Source organism: Thalassophryne amazonica, chromosome 18, assembly GCF_902500255.1.
Source record: "Thalassophryne amazonica chromosome 18, fThaAma1.1, whole genome shotgun sequence".
NCBI classification, from domain to species: domain Eukaryota; kingdom Metazoa; phylum Chordata; class Actinopteri; order Batrachoidiformes; family Batrachoididae; genus Thalassophryne; species Thalassophryne amazonica.
The window spans coordinates 18,415,853-18,435,312 of NC_047120.1; the positions used below are offsets into that span (position 1 = coordinate 18,415,853).

General features: G+C 41.3%; 2 protein-coding genes across 2 annotated transcripts in view; one reads left to right on the forward strand and one right to left on the reverse strand.

The window, feature by feature from the left end:
* LOC117530494 (gastrula zinc finger protein XlCGF57.1-like) overlaps positions 1–19,460 on the forward strand; it is a 71,724-nt gene that overhangs the window by 4,151 nt on the left and 48,113 nt on the right. The gene's annotated exons all lie outside the window — the stretch shown is intronic.
* On the reverse strand, positions 943–13,345 carry LOC117530493 (zinc finger protein OZF-like). The gene is made up of 3 exons (XM_034193408.1): positions 13,291–13,345; positions 2,295–3,093; positions 943–1,958 (listed from the first exon to the last, which is right to left on the reverse strand). The coding sequence occupies exons 1-3, from the start codon at positions 13,343–13,345 to the stop codon at positions 1,451–1,453; spliced, it is 1,362 nt and encodes a 453-aa protein (XP_034049299.1). The 3' UTR covers positions 943–1,450.

The window sequence follows — 19,460 nt, forward strand, 5'->3', positions numbered from 1 at the left end:
GAGAGGCTGACTGGTTGTAATGTTCTTTGCCAAATATGTGTTTGCTAACGAGGGTTATTTTTGGTGATGCAATCATTTGTGTGAGAGGACATATGTTGTTTTGGCTAATTTCATTATATCGCTTGTATTTCCTCAGCCTTGAAGTGTTTTGCCCTCTTGGTATGTCCTTCTTACTTGGGTAGTGATGGTGGAATATCTTCTGCTGTGGCAATTTCTCTAAGACTGCAAGGGAAACTCAGCTTCCCCTAAAATGTCAAAAATTAAATGGTCAAAAGTGTTATAACACATTCATCTCCAAGACTAGTTAATACTGAATTAGCTACTTCGATTTTGTTAACTTCTCATACATTGTCGTAGTGTCAATGCCATCGATTTCAATAATTTTTTTCATGGTCTGTGGTCAATACATCTGCCCGTAGAAACTGAACATCTATTCACTTCAACGGGACTTCATGGAACAGTTTTTTTCCATTGCCTCCAAACTTGATGGTCATTGGATAAATGCTACAATTTTGTCCTGCCCTCAGATGTTCAGCATCTCTGGGGCTGAATGGAGCTGTGGGTTTGCCTGGATGCTCAGCTTCTGCATGATGATTGGAGGATCAGTCAAAAGGCTGAATGCCATTTTGATTGACAGCTATTTTGAGATCCACACCGTCTCTTAAAGGACATGTGGCATTTTATTTAATGTCCCGGTTAACAATCCATCATCAAAGTATTCATGATTGTAAGTCTATCCGTGCACATGAGGTTATAATTAGTGGTCGCTGATGTTTTCTATTGTTAATTATCCCTCTCGCTTCACGAGTTAGCAGGTGTATTTCTGGTGTAGTGCCGAATTCAGCACCCTGCTGTGAAAAGCACCCCCTTCGCAGGAACACGCATTTGCGTTGCTTTAAATTCAGTTAACTGCACAGATATGCAGTTTGTGCCGACTAAAATGTACTCAAATCAATGATTGTTATTCTGCGTATGTCACATTCTCTCCAGATATGTGGGAGTGAAGAGAATATGTTCATATTTAGGAACACTTGGCTCCTTCCGTTCATTGGTACGAATGGTCTGCGACTTTCATATTTTTTTATGAGGTTTCGTGTATTTTTGGAAGTGTGTGTTAAATTTATTTCTCTCCATAGTTACATACAGAAACAGATTTACTGCGGGGGGGGGGGGGGGGGGGGCATACTGATTAAATTTGCTGTACCCATCAGCATCTTCATGATGAATGCTGGGACTAACAGAAGGATAGTCTAAGCAGCCCAGCTCTGCTTGTCATTGAGAGGACAGTGGTCAAGCCCATGGAAAAGATGACTACTTGGTACGATAGGGTCACAGGCAATTTTCTTAAGAGAACATGCCTATTTTTGCCCCACTCATATCCTGAATAAGCAAAGCAATGTAAGATCTTTTTCTTCTCCTCAATGGACCAATTTACATAGTTGGAGTTTGGTTAATTTCTTTTTGCCCTTTGAGGCTGTTGCTGCTGGGGTCCAGGATCAATAATTTGGGGATCTGGTGGATTATCCTGCTGAGTGCTGACAAAGGAGAGATGTCTCCCTGCAGCACTAGCAGAAGTTGTATGAACTATCATGTGTCTGTTCAGGTTGCTCTTTAATCCAAATCTTCGACCACATTCAGAACAGCCAAACTGTTTTTGTCCTGTATGAATTATCATGTGTGCTTTGAAGTTGCTCTTTTGACCAAATCTACGACCACATTCAGAACAGCCAAACTGTTTTTGTCCTGTATGAATTATCATGTGTGCATTCAGACTGCTCTTTTGACCAAATCTTTGACCACATTCAGAACAGCCAAACTGTTTTTCTCCTGTATGAATTATCATGTGTGCGTTCAGGGAGCTCTTACGTCCAAATCTTTGACCACATTCAGAACAGTCAAATTGTTTTTGTCCTGTATGAATTATCATGTGTCTGGTAAGGTGGCTTTTTTGTCCAAATCTGTGACCACATTCAGAACAGTCAAATTGTTTTTGCCCTGTATGAATTATCATGTGGGTGTTTAGGTGGCTCTTTCGTCCAAATCTTTGACCACACTCACAACAGACAAACTGTTTTTGTCCTGTATGAGTTATCATGTGTCTGTTCAGGTAGCTCTTTAGTCCAAATCTTCGACCACATTCAGAACATCCAAATTGTTTTTGTCCTGTATGAATTATCATGTGTCTGTTCAGATAACTCTTTAGTCCAAATTTTTGACCACATTCAGAACAGCCAAACTGTTTTTGTCCTGTGTGAATTATCATGTGGTTTGTCAGGTGGCTCTTTAGTCCAAATCTTCGACCACATTCAGAACAGCCAAATGGTTTTTGTCCTGAATGAATTATCATGTGTCTGTTCAGGTCGCGCTTTCGTCCAAATCTTTGACCACACTCAGAACAGACAAATGGTTTTTGTCCTGTATGAATTTTCATGTGTTTGTTCAGAGTTCCCTTTTGTTTCTGACTTTTACTTTGATCAGAACAGCTAAGTGGTTTTCTGCTTGCTTGCCTCTCCTTGTGTTGCTCTGAGTTGTTCATGTGACCAGATGCTTTTACATATTTAGAGCAATTAAGCTGTTTCTCAGCAATGTTGCAATTGCTTGAACTAACACTATTGATATTTTTTCGACAGTTAAAATGTGACTGAAGTTCTCTGGTCTGTTTCCAGTCATGACTGTCATCATTCTCAGTTTCAGAACTGTCTGAACCCCTGCCACTGGTGTCTGGGTGTAAATGACTATTTGGACCTGAGTTGCTGGCTGGTTGTGGTCCTCCATTGTCCTCTCCATCAGCTTCTGCTGTCAGTGTTCTGTGTACAGATGAGCTGCTGGGTACAGGCTCAGCCTCTGTGAGCTCATCACTTTGGCTTTGATGAAGCTGTGATGACTCTGGTTTTTCATTAACATTTTCACTCTTCTCACGGACGGTAGTGAAACCAAACTTGGTGAGATCTGCCTCCTCCAGCTGCTGAAGCTGCTCTCCCTGCTGACTTATCCACAGCTTCTCTTCTTCTTTAATGTCCTCCTGGTCAGCACTCATATTCAATTCCTGGTGCTCAGGGAGAGTTTCTTCTTTAATCACCAACGGCTGCATGTCTGTAAAGAAACAAATTAACAATAAATGTTAGAGCATCATTCATTAAAATAAAGTAGCAGAGTGGTGACTTTGACCTGACGACAGTAAGTTATTGCACTGATGGAAGTGATAAGGTGGAAATGTACATCAGGAAACTTTGTTTTAAATTTTAATTTAAGTTTTATTTTACACATACAGTGCTTCCAGAAAGCATTCACTGCTTTTCCTGTTTTCCACATTTTGATGTTACAGCCTTATTCAAAAATGGCTAAAATTCTTTTCCCCCCCAAAAAAAGTCTACATAAAATACACCATAATGATAATCTGAAACAAGTTTGAGATTTTTGCTAATATATATATATATATATATATATATATATATATATATATATATATATATATATACTCAACAAAAATATAAATGCAACACTTTTGGTTTTGCTCCCATTTTGTATGAGATGAACTCAAAGATCTAAACCTTTTTACACATACACAATATCACCATTTCCCTCAAATATTGTTCACAAACCAGTCGAAATCTGTGATAGTGAGCACTTCTCCTTTGCTGAGATAATCCATCCCACCTCACAGGTGTGCCATATCAAGATGCTGATTAGACACCATGATTAGTGCACAGGTGTGCCTTAGACTGTCCACAATAAAAGGCCACTCTGAAAGGTGCAGTTTTATCACACAACACAATGCCACAGATGTCGCAAGATTTGAGGGAGCGTGCAGTTGGCATGCTGACAGCAGGAATGTCAACCAGAGCTGTTGCTCGTGTATTGAATGTTCATTTCTCTACCATAAGCCATCTCCAAAGGCGTTTCAGAGAATTTGGCAGTACATCCAACCAGCCTCACAACCGCAGACCACGTGTAACCACACCAGCCCAGGACCTCCACATCCAGCATGTTCACCTCCAAGATCGTCTGAGACCAGCCACTAGGACAGTTGCTGAAACAATCGGTTTGCATAACCAAAGAATTTCTGCACAAACTGTCAGAAACCGTCTCAGGGAAGCTCATCTGTATGCTCGTCGTCCTCATCGGGGTCTCGACCTGACTCCAGTTCGTCGTCGTAACCGACTTGAGTGGTCAAATGCTCACATTCGCTGGCGTTTGGCACGTTGGAGAGGTGTTCTCTTCACGGATGAATCCCGGTTCACACTGTTCAGGGCAGATGGTAGACAGTGCGTGTGGCATCGTGTGGGTGAGCGGTTTTCTGATGTCAATGTTGTGGATCGAGTGGCCCATGGTGGCGGTGGGGTTATGGTATGGGCAGGCGTCTGTTATGGACGAAGAACATAGGTGCATTTTATTGATGGCATTTTGAATGCACAGAGATACCGTGACGAGATCCTGAGGCCCATTGTTGTGCCATACATCCAAGAACATCACTGTTGTGTGGGCCGCCAGAAGAGGAGGTACTGCTGGCCCACCACCAGTGGGCGCCCTGCCTGAAGTGCGGGCTTCAGGCACGAGAGGGCGCTGCCGCCACGGACACAGCCGGGGGTGACAGGTGTCACTCATTATCTCTTGACAGCTGTCACCCATCTACTCTACATCATCTCACTCCATAAAGACCAGACGTCATCTCCACCTCGTTGCCGAGATATCGTACTTCTTTGGAGGTAATATCCTCAGCCGTTTGTGTGGTACAATATAATTTGTATATTGTGAGTGTTTGCAGGAGTACCGGTACCTCTGTCGGTGGAAGCTGAGAGAGTGCTGGACGGCACTCTTTTCCCCTGAGGAATCACTGCGGTACTCTGCAAGATATTGAGTGAGAGGTGGAGGTGGCATTCCCACCGTTGTTGTTACGGGGTGTACACACACCCACACTTGACTGTCTTTGTTCTTCGCCAGCAGTACCAGATCCGACAGTCGGGGACGGTGATCACCTGGGAATTCGGGACGTGGCGGCTCCAGTATTCACCAGGTTCGGTGGCGGCGGAAATTGTGTGGTTCCGGCTCTTCTCAGGACAGACGTCTTCTATCCTCGAGCCTGCCCACACGTCACCTTTGTGGATTGACTGTAATCATATTCTGAGATTGTCTGTATGTTCGTTGTGCACCTTCACAACATTAAATTGTTATTTTTTGGCTCATCTATTGACTGTTCATTTGCGCCCCCTGTTGTGGGTCCGTGTCACTACACTTTCACAACACATCACCTCATGTTGCAGCAGGATAATGCACGGCCCCATGTTGCAAGGATCTGTACACATCTTGGAAGCTGAAAATGTCCCAGTTCTTGCATGGCCGGCATACTCACTGGACATGTCACCCATTGAGCATGTTTGGGACGCTCTGGACCGGCGTATACGACAGCGTGTACCAGTTCCTGCCAATATCCAGCAACTTCGCACAGCCATTGAAGAGGAGTGGACCAACATTCCACAGGCCACAATTGACAACCTGATCAACTCTATGCGAAGGAGATGTGTTGCACTGCATGAGGCAAATGGTGGTCACACCAGATACTGACTGGTATCCCCCCCAATAAAACAAAACTGCACCTTTCAGAGTGGCCTTTTATTGTGGACAGTCTAAGGCACACCTGTGCACTAATCATGGTGTCTAATCAGCATCTTGATATGGCACACCTGTGAGGTGGGATGGATTATCTCAGCAAAGGAGAAGTGCTCACTATCACAGATTTAGACTGGTTTGTGAACAATATTTGAGGGAAATGGTGTTATTGTGTATGTGGAAAAAGTTTTAGATCTTTGAGTTCATCTCATACAAAATGGGAGCAAAACCAAAAGTGTTGCGTTTATATTTTTGTTGAGTGTATATATATATATATATATATATATATATATATATATATATATATATATATATATATACACACACACACACACACACTATACATACTATATGAGAAACATGTTATATAAACACATAAATAAAGCAATTTTAGACAGATCTGCCACTGGCATCACGGTGCAGCTCTACTGACTGGCTATCATCCCGCCACTCAAAAAAATCCCTGAACACACTGAAACAAAATGCGACTTTTTAATCTCTTAAAACAGGTCAAGGTTAGCCTTCTTTGAACTTGTCCGAGGTCTGTGTCCCAAGAATGTTCCCTGAGAATTTGAAGACTTTGGCAGTAATAGGACTGGGCATACACTGAGCACAGAAAGAGGGATGGACAGACGGATGCAAATCCTGTGCAATACCCGATGGCCACATTTGAGAGCCTCAGGTAAAAACTAAGAAATCACGTGTACATAAGTATTCACAGCCTTTGCCATGAAGCTCAAAACTGAGCTCAGATGCATCCTGTTTCCACTGATCATCCTTGAGATGTTTCTACAGCTTAATTAGAGTCCATAACAGTGGATATGAATATTAAATTTGCAGAAGATATTGTCAAGCGGAAGAAGGTATTGGTGTACTTGAGTTTTTTGAAAGGTGCCTATAAATGGAATGTGTTATTATTAAGGTAGATGATGAAGAGGAGGGGCCCCAGGACAAAGCCCTGGGGCACACCTGAAGTGATGGGTGAGGGGGTGGATTTGAAGGACTTGAGTTGGGTGAACCGAGTGCGGCCAAAGATAAGATGTAAACCAGTGTAATGGAATGCGAGTTACACCAACAGAAGATAGCCTATTGAGGAGGGTGAAATGACAGATGTTATCAAAGGCTGCACTCGGGTCAAGGGGGATGACGATGGTGAGGAGTCTAAATCAGCTGCTATAAGGAGATCATTTGTGATGATTTTATTTAGTGCTGTTTCAGTGCTGTGGAGTGAGCGGAAACCAGACTGGAACTGTTCATACAGATTATTGTGGGATACGTGAGAGTGAAGCTGGGAGGCAACTGTTTTATTAAAGGATTTTGGAAATGAAGGGTAGTTTAGAGATAGGATGGATGTTGTTGAAATTAGAGTGGTCAGCACCAGGTTTTTTCAAAATTGGAGTAATGGCAGCAGTTTGTACAGACTTTGCTGCGCTTGGACCGTACTGTCAAGACCTCGGCCTGATATTTTCCTGTACGGACTTTGCGCTCAGTTAATAATCTTTTAATATTACATACATATTTCACTCTCATCGACTGGTATTGGGGGCTCACCCAAGTACCCTTATGCTAAATATGAATGAAATTGGTCAACCGGTTTTTGAGGTACCGCGCTAACAAATGAAAACGGACAGACATGCTGATCGTTATATTCTCCCATATTTCATACTGGGGGATAAAAAGCATGTTTGCCATTTGAAAATTCAAAATGCCCCCCCCCCCCCCCCTTTTAAGATGGCCACCATTATCGGGGTGGAATTATGACATGACCACAAAAAATTCAAAAGAATAGACCGATTTTTAAAGATGTTTCTGTCCATTCATATGTTGTAAGTCCCGTCGGCTGCTCCCTTGTTTGCACTCAGGATCATGACAGCAAATCTGAAGAGGATCTGCATTTTGAATTGGCACAAGTTGTATAACAGATGCCCTTCCTGACGCAACTCCACATTACATGAAGAAATGTGGCAAGGGTGAGAACCGGGAACCTTCTGCACTGAAACCAAGTGCACAAACCACTTGGCCACCACCTCTCCGCCCATTCATATAATGTTGAGGTTGTAGAAATTGAAACAACAACAACTGCAAAGCTACTCCGAAGCTTGCATTTGCCATTTCTAGTAGGCCAGCGGGAAATAATGTGCCTAATAAGAGTAGTAATCGTCGCATTATTGGGGTCACAGAAGACCAATCAGCTGTGAGAGATGGATGGTCGCTGGCCCCAAAATCAGTCACTTGGTTATGCGGTATAAGACAACATCAGAATCCAAGGATGCCACCGGAAGCAGCTGCAGCAGCCACAATGAGCAAACAGAGCAGGCTCAAAAGATGTCCTTGGAAAAAGTAGACAACCTCCCTAGGGTGACCATATTTTGATTACCGAACTCAGCCCGGCAATGAGATACTTAAATGGTGGCCAATTTAATGGCCCAATGCAAAACAATGAAAACCAGAACACTGTCATCACTTTCTAAAAGACAACCCCGGATGGCCAGGACAGGACATTCCCTGGGAAAACAGGACATTTGGTCACCCTAAACCTGTTGGCATCCATGAAGTCAATGGACAATCCTGTTCAAGAAGAGACCAGGAATTTGCTCAGACAAAACACTAAGGACATTGCTCATCCTAGTGTTGCTGAAAAAATTGGCATAGAGAGAGGCAGAACTCAATTCCAGGAATACATGAAGGGGAGAGAAAACAAGGATGTGTTTAAGTTCTATGAACCAACCAAGAACAAAATAGGCTTCTTTCAGTAAGAGTCACTACTCAGTGATGCAAAGCAAAAGGTACTGAAGGAGGGCTGCAGTCTCTTTTCTCAGCTCTTCATCTCATGCCAGAGCAGAGAGTGTGACTTTCAGGAGTTCTTTCTTCATGACAATCAGCCTTTTCCTGCTCCACTCAGTGATAGAAAGATGCATTCCTGCCAGAAGTTCCAGCATGCTGAATTATCATCATTACCAGATACTGAGCCAGAGACAGACACCATCATCACGGATGGATCAGTTTTGAGAAATGCTTTGCCACTAAGAAAATCAAACACATCTGAGGACTATGCTTTGCTGGACGTCCTTCCCACAGTAGAGACTTATTCCTCAAAGTACAAGAGTACAGACATTGTCTTTGACATCTACCATCTAGGCAGCTTGAAGGCAGAAACAAGGTCCAACTGAGCACAAGGAGTGAGGCGGAGAGTGACAGGTAAATGAAAACTGCCTTGAAACTGGAAGTTTCTGGAGAAATGACACCAACAAAACAGAACTTCCATTTCCTGGCTGACATGATTGCTGAGATAAAGGCGCCAAACACTGTCATCGTAACCAAGGCAGAAAGTGTTGTTAGCAACCATCTGATCAGTCTGGATGAACTGGCTCCTTGCATCCATGAAGAGACAGATACGAGAATCTCTGTCCATGTCAGGCAAGCAACAGGAGTGGACAGAAAAGTTCTGCTGATCAAAGCCAATGACACAGATGTTTTTGTTACTGCAGTCAGTACTTGGCAAGTGCTTCAAGAACTTGCCACAGAGAAACTGTGGGATACCACTGGTCAAGGACAGAGGCTGGAATAGATTCCAGCACATGACCTGGTGGCTTGTTTTCTGTTTGATAAATAGGATGCCATCCATTTTATGGCATGCTCAGAAAAATTAAAGGATTGCAACTTTGACAATGAGCAGGAGGCTGCTTTTCTTCCATGCTTTCAACAGCAGCAGCAATGTGGTGTCACTCTTCTGTGGGAAAGAAGTCTGCATGGCAGATGTGTTTCCCGAGGCCTCTGTTGTCTTCAGAAAACTCAGCCAATACCCACCAAAGATTGAAGATGGGGACCTGGAAATGCTGGAGATGTTTGTGGTCAATCTTCAACAGATCCAGTACAGTTGAACATGATGATGTACAATTCCAGCTCTTTGCTGAAAAGCAGAAGTCATATTACATCACCCACCCATCCACCTCAAGCAGCCTTCCTTCAAAATGCCAAGTGTGCTACCTACCGGACAGGCTGCATATGAAGTCAGTCAACAGTGTGTCAGCCACAACCACAAAGTCCTGCTGACTGTAGATGGGTTCAGAAAAGCAACCAGTGGAAGATATGCTGGACCACACTCCCACCCACTGCAGAGAGCTGCCAACAACTGATCAAGTGTGGCTACAAGACAAAACATTGTGGGAGGTGCAAATGCTAACAATTTGGCCTCACATGCACAGCCTTGTGCAGCTGCAAATGTCTGGACCATTTCAGATTACAATCATTTGTGGAGAAGGACAAAGACAAATTTAATATTCAACTGTTTTTTCAAATAACTTGGTTCATGGACAGCAACGTTTTCATGAGTATAATTACATTACATCCTCATAGTATAATTGGTGTGATAATGATAACAACAGGCATTTCCACTGGATTTAAAGTTGTCATGTCTTCAGGTACAGGACTGTCATACTGTGTATGAGATGCCACAAGAAGTTAAGTTCCCCCACAAACATGTCTTCCTTCATCAATTTGAAAAATGCTCATCAGAAGCTTCTGAGTAGCTTTGCAGTTGTAAAATCAGCTTCGACAACATCAAAAATATATAAATGGACACAAAGATCATTAAAATCTGACAATTTGTTTACCCAATTTCATTTAGTCATGTCATAATTTCACCCTGATAATGGCACCCATATGCAAAAATGTCATCCATTCATGGTTTTCTAAGTAGGTGACCCAACACGTATTTCCATGCCAATTTTGGTGATTGCATCACCTTTTGAACAAACATGTCACTTACCTGCTGCACTTATCTATCTTGTGTTCACAGCTACACTTTATTTGTAACATACTACAGGATTCATTCCTGTAGTATTCCATTCCATTTTAAGACCTACAGGTGAAAGAAGAGTTTTTGGAAATTTGTTTTTAATGTCGTCACACTAAAACAAAGGTTCCTGCCGCTGAATGCAAGACAGACTGAAAACTTTTTAAGCGCAGTGGGATTTAAATTCAAGATCAACATCACAGTGAGGCAGCATCCCGCAATAAACAAACAAGATTTGTTGGATCCACTGTCTTGATTTTCCTCAGAAACTCTGTGGTTGTCAAAGCAAAAACTGAGTGGGTGTGGGAGGAAACAGAGCCCACAGAGAATGACTTTCAGTTGGCCTCAAAGCAGTTTTGGCAAACAGTCAGATGAGTCAGGAAACTGAGACAGTTCTTAGATCAGACTGTTTTCAGTGAGTGTGCAGAGCTGCTTACCTTGAGTGAACATATCATGAAAACATCATCAAGTCAGACTGGGAAGAGGCCAAATTCATCACTAAACATAACAAACCTTTGACAGAGGCAGAGTTCAACAAAAACTCTGTCATGCGATTGGTGGAGAACATTTGCCCTGAGAACAAACGCTGCATCTCTTACAGCTGAGTTTAACCAACACTTTCAGAATTTTGCAGCTGCAGAAAAGAACATGTTGCTCTTCTCTTCTCTCTTGACTCTGATGTTGCTCCACTTCAGCTGCAGCTGGAGCTCATTGAGCTGCAGTGAGACAAGGAGTGGAACAACCAACACCAGCAGGTTTCTCTGGTCAACTTTTACTGCCGATTACCAGAAATGTGAAAAGATGCAAAATAAATAAATAAATAAATAAATAAAGCTGAGCATTTATGGATCTACATATTTATATGAGGAGATATTTTCAGTTATGAACATCAACAAGAACCTGCTTGAATTTGAATGACTTGAGTCAGCTTTTGTTACAGGCTAAGTGGACTGATATCACAAAACTAAAGATAGTTCTGTTAACAAAGACTGTTTCTTGGATAAGACTTCCATCACAGCCTCTCTTTCTCTCTCTTTCTTTCGCAAACCCACATTTCTGCACACTTCCATATTTACACTATTCGGGTCGACATGTCATGCTTGATAGCAAAGCCGGCTATTACTGCTAACAAGTTACCAAGGAAAAATGGCACAGTGGATTAGTGGTTAGCACTGATGCCTCCCAGCAAGAAGGTCATGGGATCACTTCTCGCCCTTTCTGTGTGCAGTTTGCATGTTCTCCCCATGTCTGTGTGGATTTCTTCTGGGAACTCCAGTTTCCTGCCACAATCAAAAACATGCTTATTTAGGGTCTGCTCCTTTCTCTGTCTTTGACCAAGACAGCGTCTCTACATCTGGAGCTGGTCCCCAGGTGCAGGACTCTGGCTGCCCACTGCCCTGAGTGGTTAGATTGTGTCCAATTGTAATTAGGATGCGTTATAAATGCAGAGGACAAATTCTGTTGTATGTATGTATAATGACAATAAAGCCTATATTATATTATTATTATTACATTAGCGTGTTGCCCGTGGAGATCCACAGCCTCTAGATTGGGAAGTGTTTATGAAATATACAGCTGACTTTTTTCAAGGGGGTAATAAATCAAACAAAGCTTGTATAATGAGTTTGAATGGAGTGTGAGTCCAGAATGTTTTTACAACCTGACCAACAATTTTTAGAAGAGGAACTCAACCCTTTTATTGCCTCTTAATTATTTTTTAATGTTAATTTACTGTCTTAATGTATTTATAAATTGTTTCAGTTCTTGTTATCATATACACACTATTATTATCATTTTATTATTACTTCTATTTTGTCATTTGATTTGTAAATGGACCACAATGGAAATAAGTGTTTGTCACTTTCTTGTGTCATCCATGTATTTTTTTAATGTATTTACAATTATTATGTACTTACAGTGAACTTACTAAATAAAATTACTTGCCACACTCACGTTTTTAATATAAAGATGACTTACTGCCCCCTGCTGGAATGGCGTGTGAGTACATAATGCAGTTAGCAAACACCCATTGCTCAGTGTTGTTGGCTAATATCTGTAACTCCTCCAAAAATATTTGTCCTATAAACTTTCTGGTTTTCAGCATTCATCCTTGACCCAAAATACATAAACATACCAAGTGGAAAATGTTGGCTTTCCCCGGTTTTTGCGTGATCGAAGCCACACACACACACACACACACACACACACACACACACACACACACACACACACACACACACACACACACACACACACACACACACACACACACACACACACACACACACACACACACACACACACACCACTTGCCAATTATAATATAGCTTATATTATTAAAAGGTCCGTAGTTTGGGTTGTTGATGGGAGCTGTAGAAAATAATGGATTTTATTCTTTGAAGTCATGTTGATTTTAATTAATATTGCAGTGATGAATAGATTCTGGGAGCAAAGATAATTATTCTTCGTCTGCTCATAACCAGAGCTGCTCTTACACGCGTACAACAGGTTACTGATGTTGACCTTTCAGTGTCAAGTGTTAGACCAAACCTCTACGTGCCAGAAGACACAAAACACTGCCACCAGAATCCTTTCAGTTACCTTCTTTTCTAAATTCAAAGTCCCTGCTGATCGAAAAATGGTGATGCCATTTTCCTTCAGGAAAAAATTATTCCGAGATTTTAACAGAATATGGAGAAACTTTATATGTATCTTTGATCAAAATCCAGCTCATCCTCATGCACAGAATCACTGGAGGAATACCTGATGAGAAAATATTTGACTGTTACAACATGTTATAAAGTATCAGTAACACAAACAAAGCTGAGTGAACAAACCTGTTCTCGAGAAGAGATTTTGAAGATTAAAACCAGCATTCAGCCCTTTACCTCTTTTGTTCTCTTCTTTTAAATGACACATTTCTTCTTCCTGGTCTGCGATCATTCCTTCATCAGCAGGTGTTAGCTGTAGTTTCAACATGTCCCTCAGTTGCTGGACTTCAGACATGTTTGTAGAAAGACTTTAAAACACACAAAATAAATGCAGAGTCAATGACCAAGTGGAGGAAAGACTAAAAACAGGTCGATTTAATCATCTGCTGCTGCTCTGCTGCCCAATCACAAGTGTGAGACAACACTGAAATGTCCCTGTGCTGGGACAGATGTCTTAAAGCAGGAGACACCACCAACCCTGATCCCAGAGATCACTGGACATGCACGATTTCCTAACGTACCTGCTGGAACCACCTGATTAGAGAGAGAGAGGTGATATGAATGTTCATAAGATGTTTGTTTAAATAAAACTATGAAGGTGTTTTAATAAAATTACTTGTTCTGAACTTACAAGTCAGTGATCAGGAAGAGAAAAGAAGACAAGTAGACGTTGTCGCCATTTTGTGGCAATTTAATTTACAATAGGACATTTGCCATATATCGCGACAACAAATTTATAACTTTAATTTTAACATAAATCTAAGTCTTTTTAGTTTTAGTATTCACATACTTTATATGATTAATTGCCGCAAGATCAAACTTGTAGCCTTGTTGAGTGAATTTAATTTTGCAGGTTTGCTGAAAAATAACAAATGCTCGGTTCGGGCCATGTGACAAAAAATAATTAATATATATGTATATAATAATATACCGTGTACTTAAGAAGTACTCAGTACTGTGTCAGACTGAAAAATCGAATTAAAATAATTGTTAAAATAAAGCATTTTGTAATGTAACAATGATTTGGTCCCAGTGTCAGAGACGAAATAAAACACTCTGAAATCTGATCTTGTGCCAAACATCAGGGGGACTCCCCCGATATAGATCTGGCAGAGATAGATGTGCATACAGTGCAATACATTGAATAGCACAGTAACATTCAGGGGCAGAAAAACAGCCGAAGCGCACAGAAAAATCCTACAGCAATAAAATGCTGCAGCCAGTCACATCTACTGTTCACACCGAGCAATGACAAAGACAACTGATGATGTCATGTAGCCTCAAAATTAGCCATTAGACTATAACTCCTCCCTCTGACACTCATTAACATAACAGCTGTCCCCCCCGTCTTACTGTGTCTCATCAGTCATCCTTTTTATGCTCCTCAAATGTCCAATAATAACATGTCTGCAGCTGCTCACATGTCCAAGAACTCTTCCGCTCTCAGAATGTGCATTAAATCATTTGTATGTGTGATATTATCAACACTATCAGGAGCCATAATTCACCCTCAGTGTTAAATAGCTTTTAAAAGTTGTCTTATCCTGATAGATCTTCAATTTTATTTTTTTCTAATATGGTTATTTTTATTATAGGACAGCGTGGGGGTTAGTGTGCTTGCTTCCAAACCAGAAGGTCACCGGTTCAAGACCTCCAGAGCCCATTTTCCATGTCACGTGGAGTTGTGTCAGGAAGGGCATCCGGTGTAAAATTTGTGTCAAATCAACATGCAGATACATATCAGATCTACTGTGGTGACCATGAACAGTCTCCTGCTCTTCATGTCGACTTGTATCTCTGTTTATCTGTGTAGTTGGAACATCAGCAGTTTCCTTCAGGATAAATTAAGTCCTCTGATTATAACTGGTTTGAGTGAAACCATGAGCCTCAGATCTTAGGAAGTGTGTGTATAGTTCCATTTTTGCATTTATAAAATGAGAAAAACTATAATCGATAGTATATCAATTTTATATCTGATTCTACCTGGTTTGAGTGAAACCATGGTGTTATGGTCAGAGTTCAGCAGTTTGAAGTCATGATATTGATACACGAGTTTCAGATTTTATGAATTGTGTACATAGTTCCATTTTTGCATGTGTAAAATGAGAAAAAAAAACTGTAATCGATAGTATCGATTGTTGGGCTTCATCAGTCCATCACCAAGCTGAACTGTCCTTCATTTATCATCATAAAGCACAGTTTGTCTTATTTATTTTTTGCTGATATTTGATGTTCAGTCTGTAATAAGAACTCCAACACAAACTAACAGCTATCATTTGGATGTGGTGGAGTTTGTCTAAAATCAAGTTTAGTGGACAAACCTGCTCTGGATCAGCGAACTTCAGGCTTGAAAACAGCATCCAGCACGTCGACTCGTTTCTTCTTGCTGCTCTGTGATGTTTTTTGTTTCTACCAACTCAAATATCTCGGCATTAGCAGCAGTTAGCCGCTGTTTCAACAACCTTCTCAGCTGTTCCACCTTTTCGCGCTAACTTCACCTTTTCTTCTTTTTCCGGTTTACTGTCGACCTTTGTGCTTCTGGACCGCTTCAAAAAACACATTCGAGGATCAAAGAGTGAAGTTTGATCTGTTCAGAGAAGAGTTTCCAGCGTCTCCAGCTAACTAGCTTTAGCTTCGGACGACAACAAGAAACAGTTCTTCGTTTGCTTGATATAACGGTTGGCAAACCAATTTGTGTTATTACCGCCACCTACTGTCCGGAGGATGAACACGATATTGACGTCATGATAAAGGGACTGGAATATTGTGTCTTAAGGCCCGGTCCCACTGGCGTTTAGGAAGATTTGCGTATGAATTGCGCGCAAAATTGGTTTATATTCGCATCCGCAATATCTGTGAAACATGCTTGTACAAGTCGGCCTACATCAGCACACGTCTACAATTATCTGCAGAGGCACGTTTTTCCGTTGCCAGGATTTTTGAGCTGCACAAACTTTTGGTTGCGGAAGACCTCCTTACATACTCAATACGTGCTCAACCTATGCGCTGTATATCCGCCGTTATCCGCTGATATCCGCAACTGACGGGGTATTGGCAGCGGACTGGAAGTGAGACATTTGCTCTTTCATCTGGTTCTCTGTTCCTGCTCTGGACTCACACTTCACATTTAAGCCCCATCACCACTGTGGACTGTCACCGCTTCCTCGGCACCACCATCACCCAGGACCTCAAGAGGGAGTCAACCATCAGCTCCCTCATCAAGAAGGCCCAGCAGAGGATGTACTTCCTGCGGCAGCTGAAGAAGGCCAAGCTGCCTGTCCAGCTGATGGTGCAGTTCTACACGGCCATCATCGAGTCCATCCTCTGCTCCTCCATCACGGTGTGGTACGCCGGGGCCACAGCCAGGGACAGACACAGACTGCAGCGCATTGTGGCCTCTGCTGAGAAGGTGATTGGCTGTAGCCTTCCATCTCTCCACGACTCCACTTTCATATTTCATATTTCTATTTCATATTTTATCTTATATTTTATCTTATTTTAGCACATATTTTATCTTAGCATTTTATATTGCTCTCTGTTTAATGTTGCACCATTATACCAAAGCAAATTCCTAGTCTGTGAATCCTGTTCATTGGCAATGGCAATAAACTTCTTCTAAGTTAAGATCAGCGTCATCACGTTGACCTTTAATTTTCATCCCCTCTGTGACACTTTCCAACTTTAACACATCCTCATAGTTACAGTGACCTAATATTTGGTGCCATGTTTGAAGATGGTAGCATCCATGACATTGATCAACATCACGTTCATCTGGAGGCTGAATGGTGTTCAAATATTTCAGTCGATCAGACACCTGAATGTCAAATGTCAGACTGTCCTTATGGACAAGCTCATTCTGTCCCTCCTTGAAGATGACATCTCAATTTCAATTTTAATTTATTTTCATTTATAAAGCGCCAAATCACAACAAGGTTGCCTCAAGGTGCTTCACACAAGTAAGGTCTAACCTTATCAACCCCCATAATATAATCTGTGACACTCACATGAACAGCTTTTTGTTGCTCCGTATACAGGCTGATCACACGTGGCTTCACCTTACCAGCATCATGGTCTCTGAGAATCTGAAGCACCTTCCTGGCAGACTTTTATCATCCAACACTTGAATCAGTTCAAAAAACACCTCTTCATTTCTTACAACGTCTTCATCAGCACCCTCGTCACCTTCATCTGGCTCTTGCAGTTTGATCCTCTTTTGTATGAGCAGACACAGGTGTGCGAGAAACTGTTTCCCATAACTCATAGTTTTTCTCTTCATCGAAACATAATCAGTTTCATCGGCTTCCAAACTCCTTCCTGAGCCCATAACCTGTTGATGTTTCCATCATAAAGGACCGGAATACTGTTTCTTAACATAATGGAGAAAGAAACTCACACACAGCCTTCAGTTTGTTTGACTGGCAGGAAAAATGCTCACAGAAGCAAAGTCACAGTCATTTATTAATTATCTGTTGCACTCTGACAATGACAGCAGTGTGAAGAGCACACTGAAGAACCCAACAGTTCAACATCTTTGAATTTTCTTTTTCTCGTCTCTGCAAATCTCTTGCTGTCTATACTCCAGTCCAGTAGGTGGCGGTAATACTACAAGTTGGTTTGCCAACCGTCATAAACCAAAGAAGAAGAAGGACTCCTTCCTGTTGTCGTCCGAGGCTAAAGCTAGTTCGCTGGAGACGCTGGAAACTCTTCTCTGAACAGATCAAACTTCACTCTGTGATCCTCGAATATGTTTTTGAAGAGCTCCAGAAGCACAAAGGTCGACAGTAAACCGAAAGAAGAAGAAAAGGCGAAGTTCGCGCGAAAAGGTGGAACAGCTGAGAAGGTTGTTGAAACAGCGGGTAACTGCTGCTAATGCCGAGATATTTGAGTTGGTAGAAACAAACAACATCACAGAGCAGCAAGAAGAAACGATTGGATTTAAAGCAGAGAAGAAACTAGTCAACGTGCTGGATGCTGTTTTCAAGCCTGAAGTTCGCTGATCCAGAGCAGGTTTGTCCACTAAACTTTATTTCAGACCAACTCCACCACATCCAAATGATAGCTGTTAGTTTGTGTTGGAGTTGTTATTATAGACTGAACACCAAATATCAGCAAAAAATAAATAAGACAAACTGTGCTTTATCATGGTAAATGAAGCACAGTTCAGTTTGGCGATGAACTGATGAAGCCGATCAATAATCGAGATTGTCAAATTCATTTTTTTCGTCATTTTATACACACAAAAATGTTACTGTGTCCACAATTCATAAAATCTGAAGCTCGTGTTTTCACCCCTGTTTGTTTGTGAACCACCTGTAGCCCACATTTTTTCATATATCGTTATGAAATTTATACTGAACATTCATATCCTGATAGGCAAGAACTGATTCAATTTTCACAGTCATCGGTCAAAGTCATGAAAAATCTTGGAACACTGGAAAAAATCCTGAGCAAATTTTCCAAAATTCACAACTATACCAAAAAATTTCAAATATTTTTCATGTTTTAAAGAAATCTGCATAGGATGGTATCCGTTATCTGCTGCATGTTGAAAGTAAATTGTTTTTGTTTTTTCCAGCTGCACTGGCAGCCAGCCCACCCCCTTCTGCTGGCGGAGGGTTGAGTTCCTTACGACAGCCTAGCTGTTGCATGCCGTAAGCTTCCTTGGCACAGACAAGAATTAATGTTTGGTTTTAGGGTTTACAAACATTTTTGACCATTTGGTCTTACTCCCTATGCCAGCAACGAAATGCTGGCAAATTGGAAGTTAGCAGAACTAAATTTAGCGGAAGCTAATTAATCCACTGATGGATAATCCGCTAACGAAAAAGTTAGCTTTGATAATTAGCGGTGAGCGGAACTGTGCCCACCACTGTACTTAAGTACAGTAACGAAGTACTTCTACTTACTTATATTAGAACACTGTCAAAAAGATATCATGTTGGTTGTTAATCTCTTCGATGTAAGATAGAAATGCACTTCCAAACAAATGTAATACAACATTTTTATTATGTTACTACAGCAAAATGCAAATAAACTAATGTTATCTGATTTTGTTCTGTGTCCGATTGATTTTATTTTGGCAATAAAAGTTTATGTATGTAAAATACATAAAACAGACATTGCTGAGAATATCAGAATAAAGCATAAAAAACAATTTCCACTGTGGTCCTCGGGACAAAAAAGATTAAAAAAAAAAACCACAGGTTATATTTCTTTCATCAGCCATCCTACCACAACAAAGTTGAATGGTTGCACGAGGTGAACGCATGCACAGTATGTGGAATCAGTGTATGTTCTACTCAATACATAATGGCTGTGACATATTATTGACAGTCACAGACTTTGAT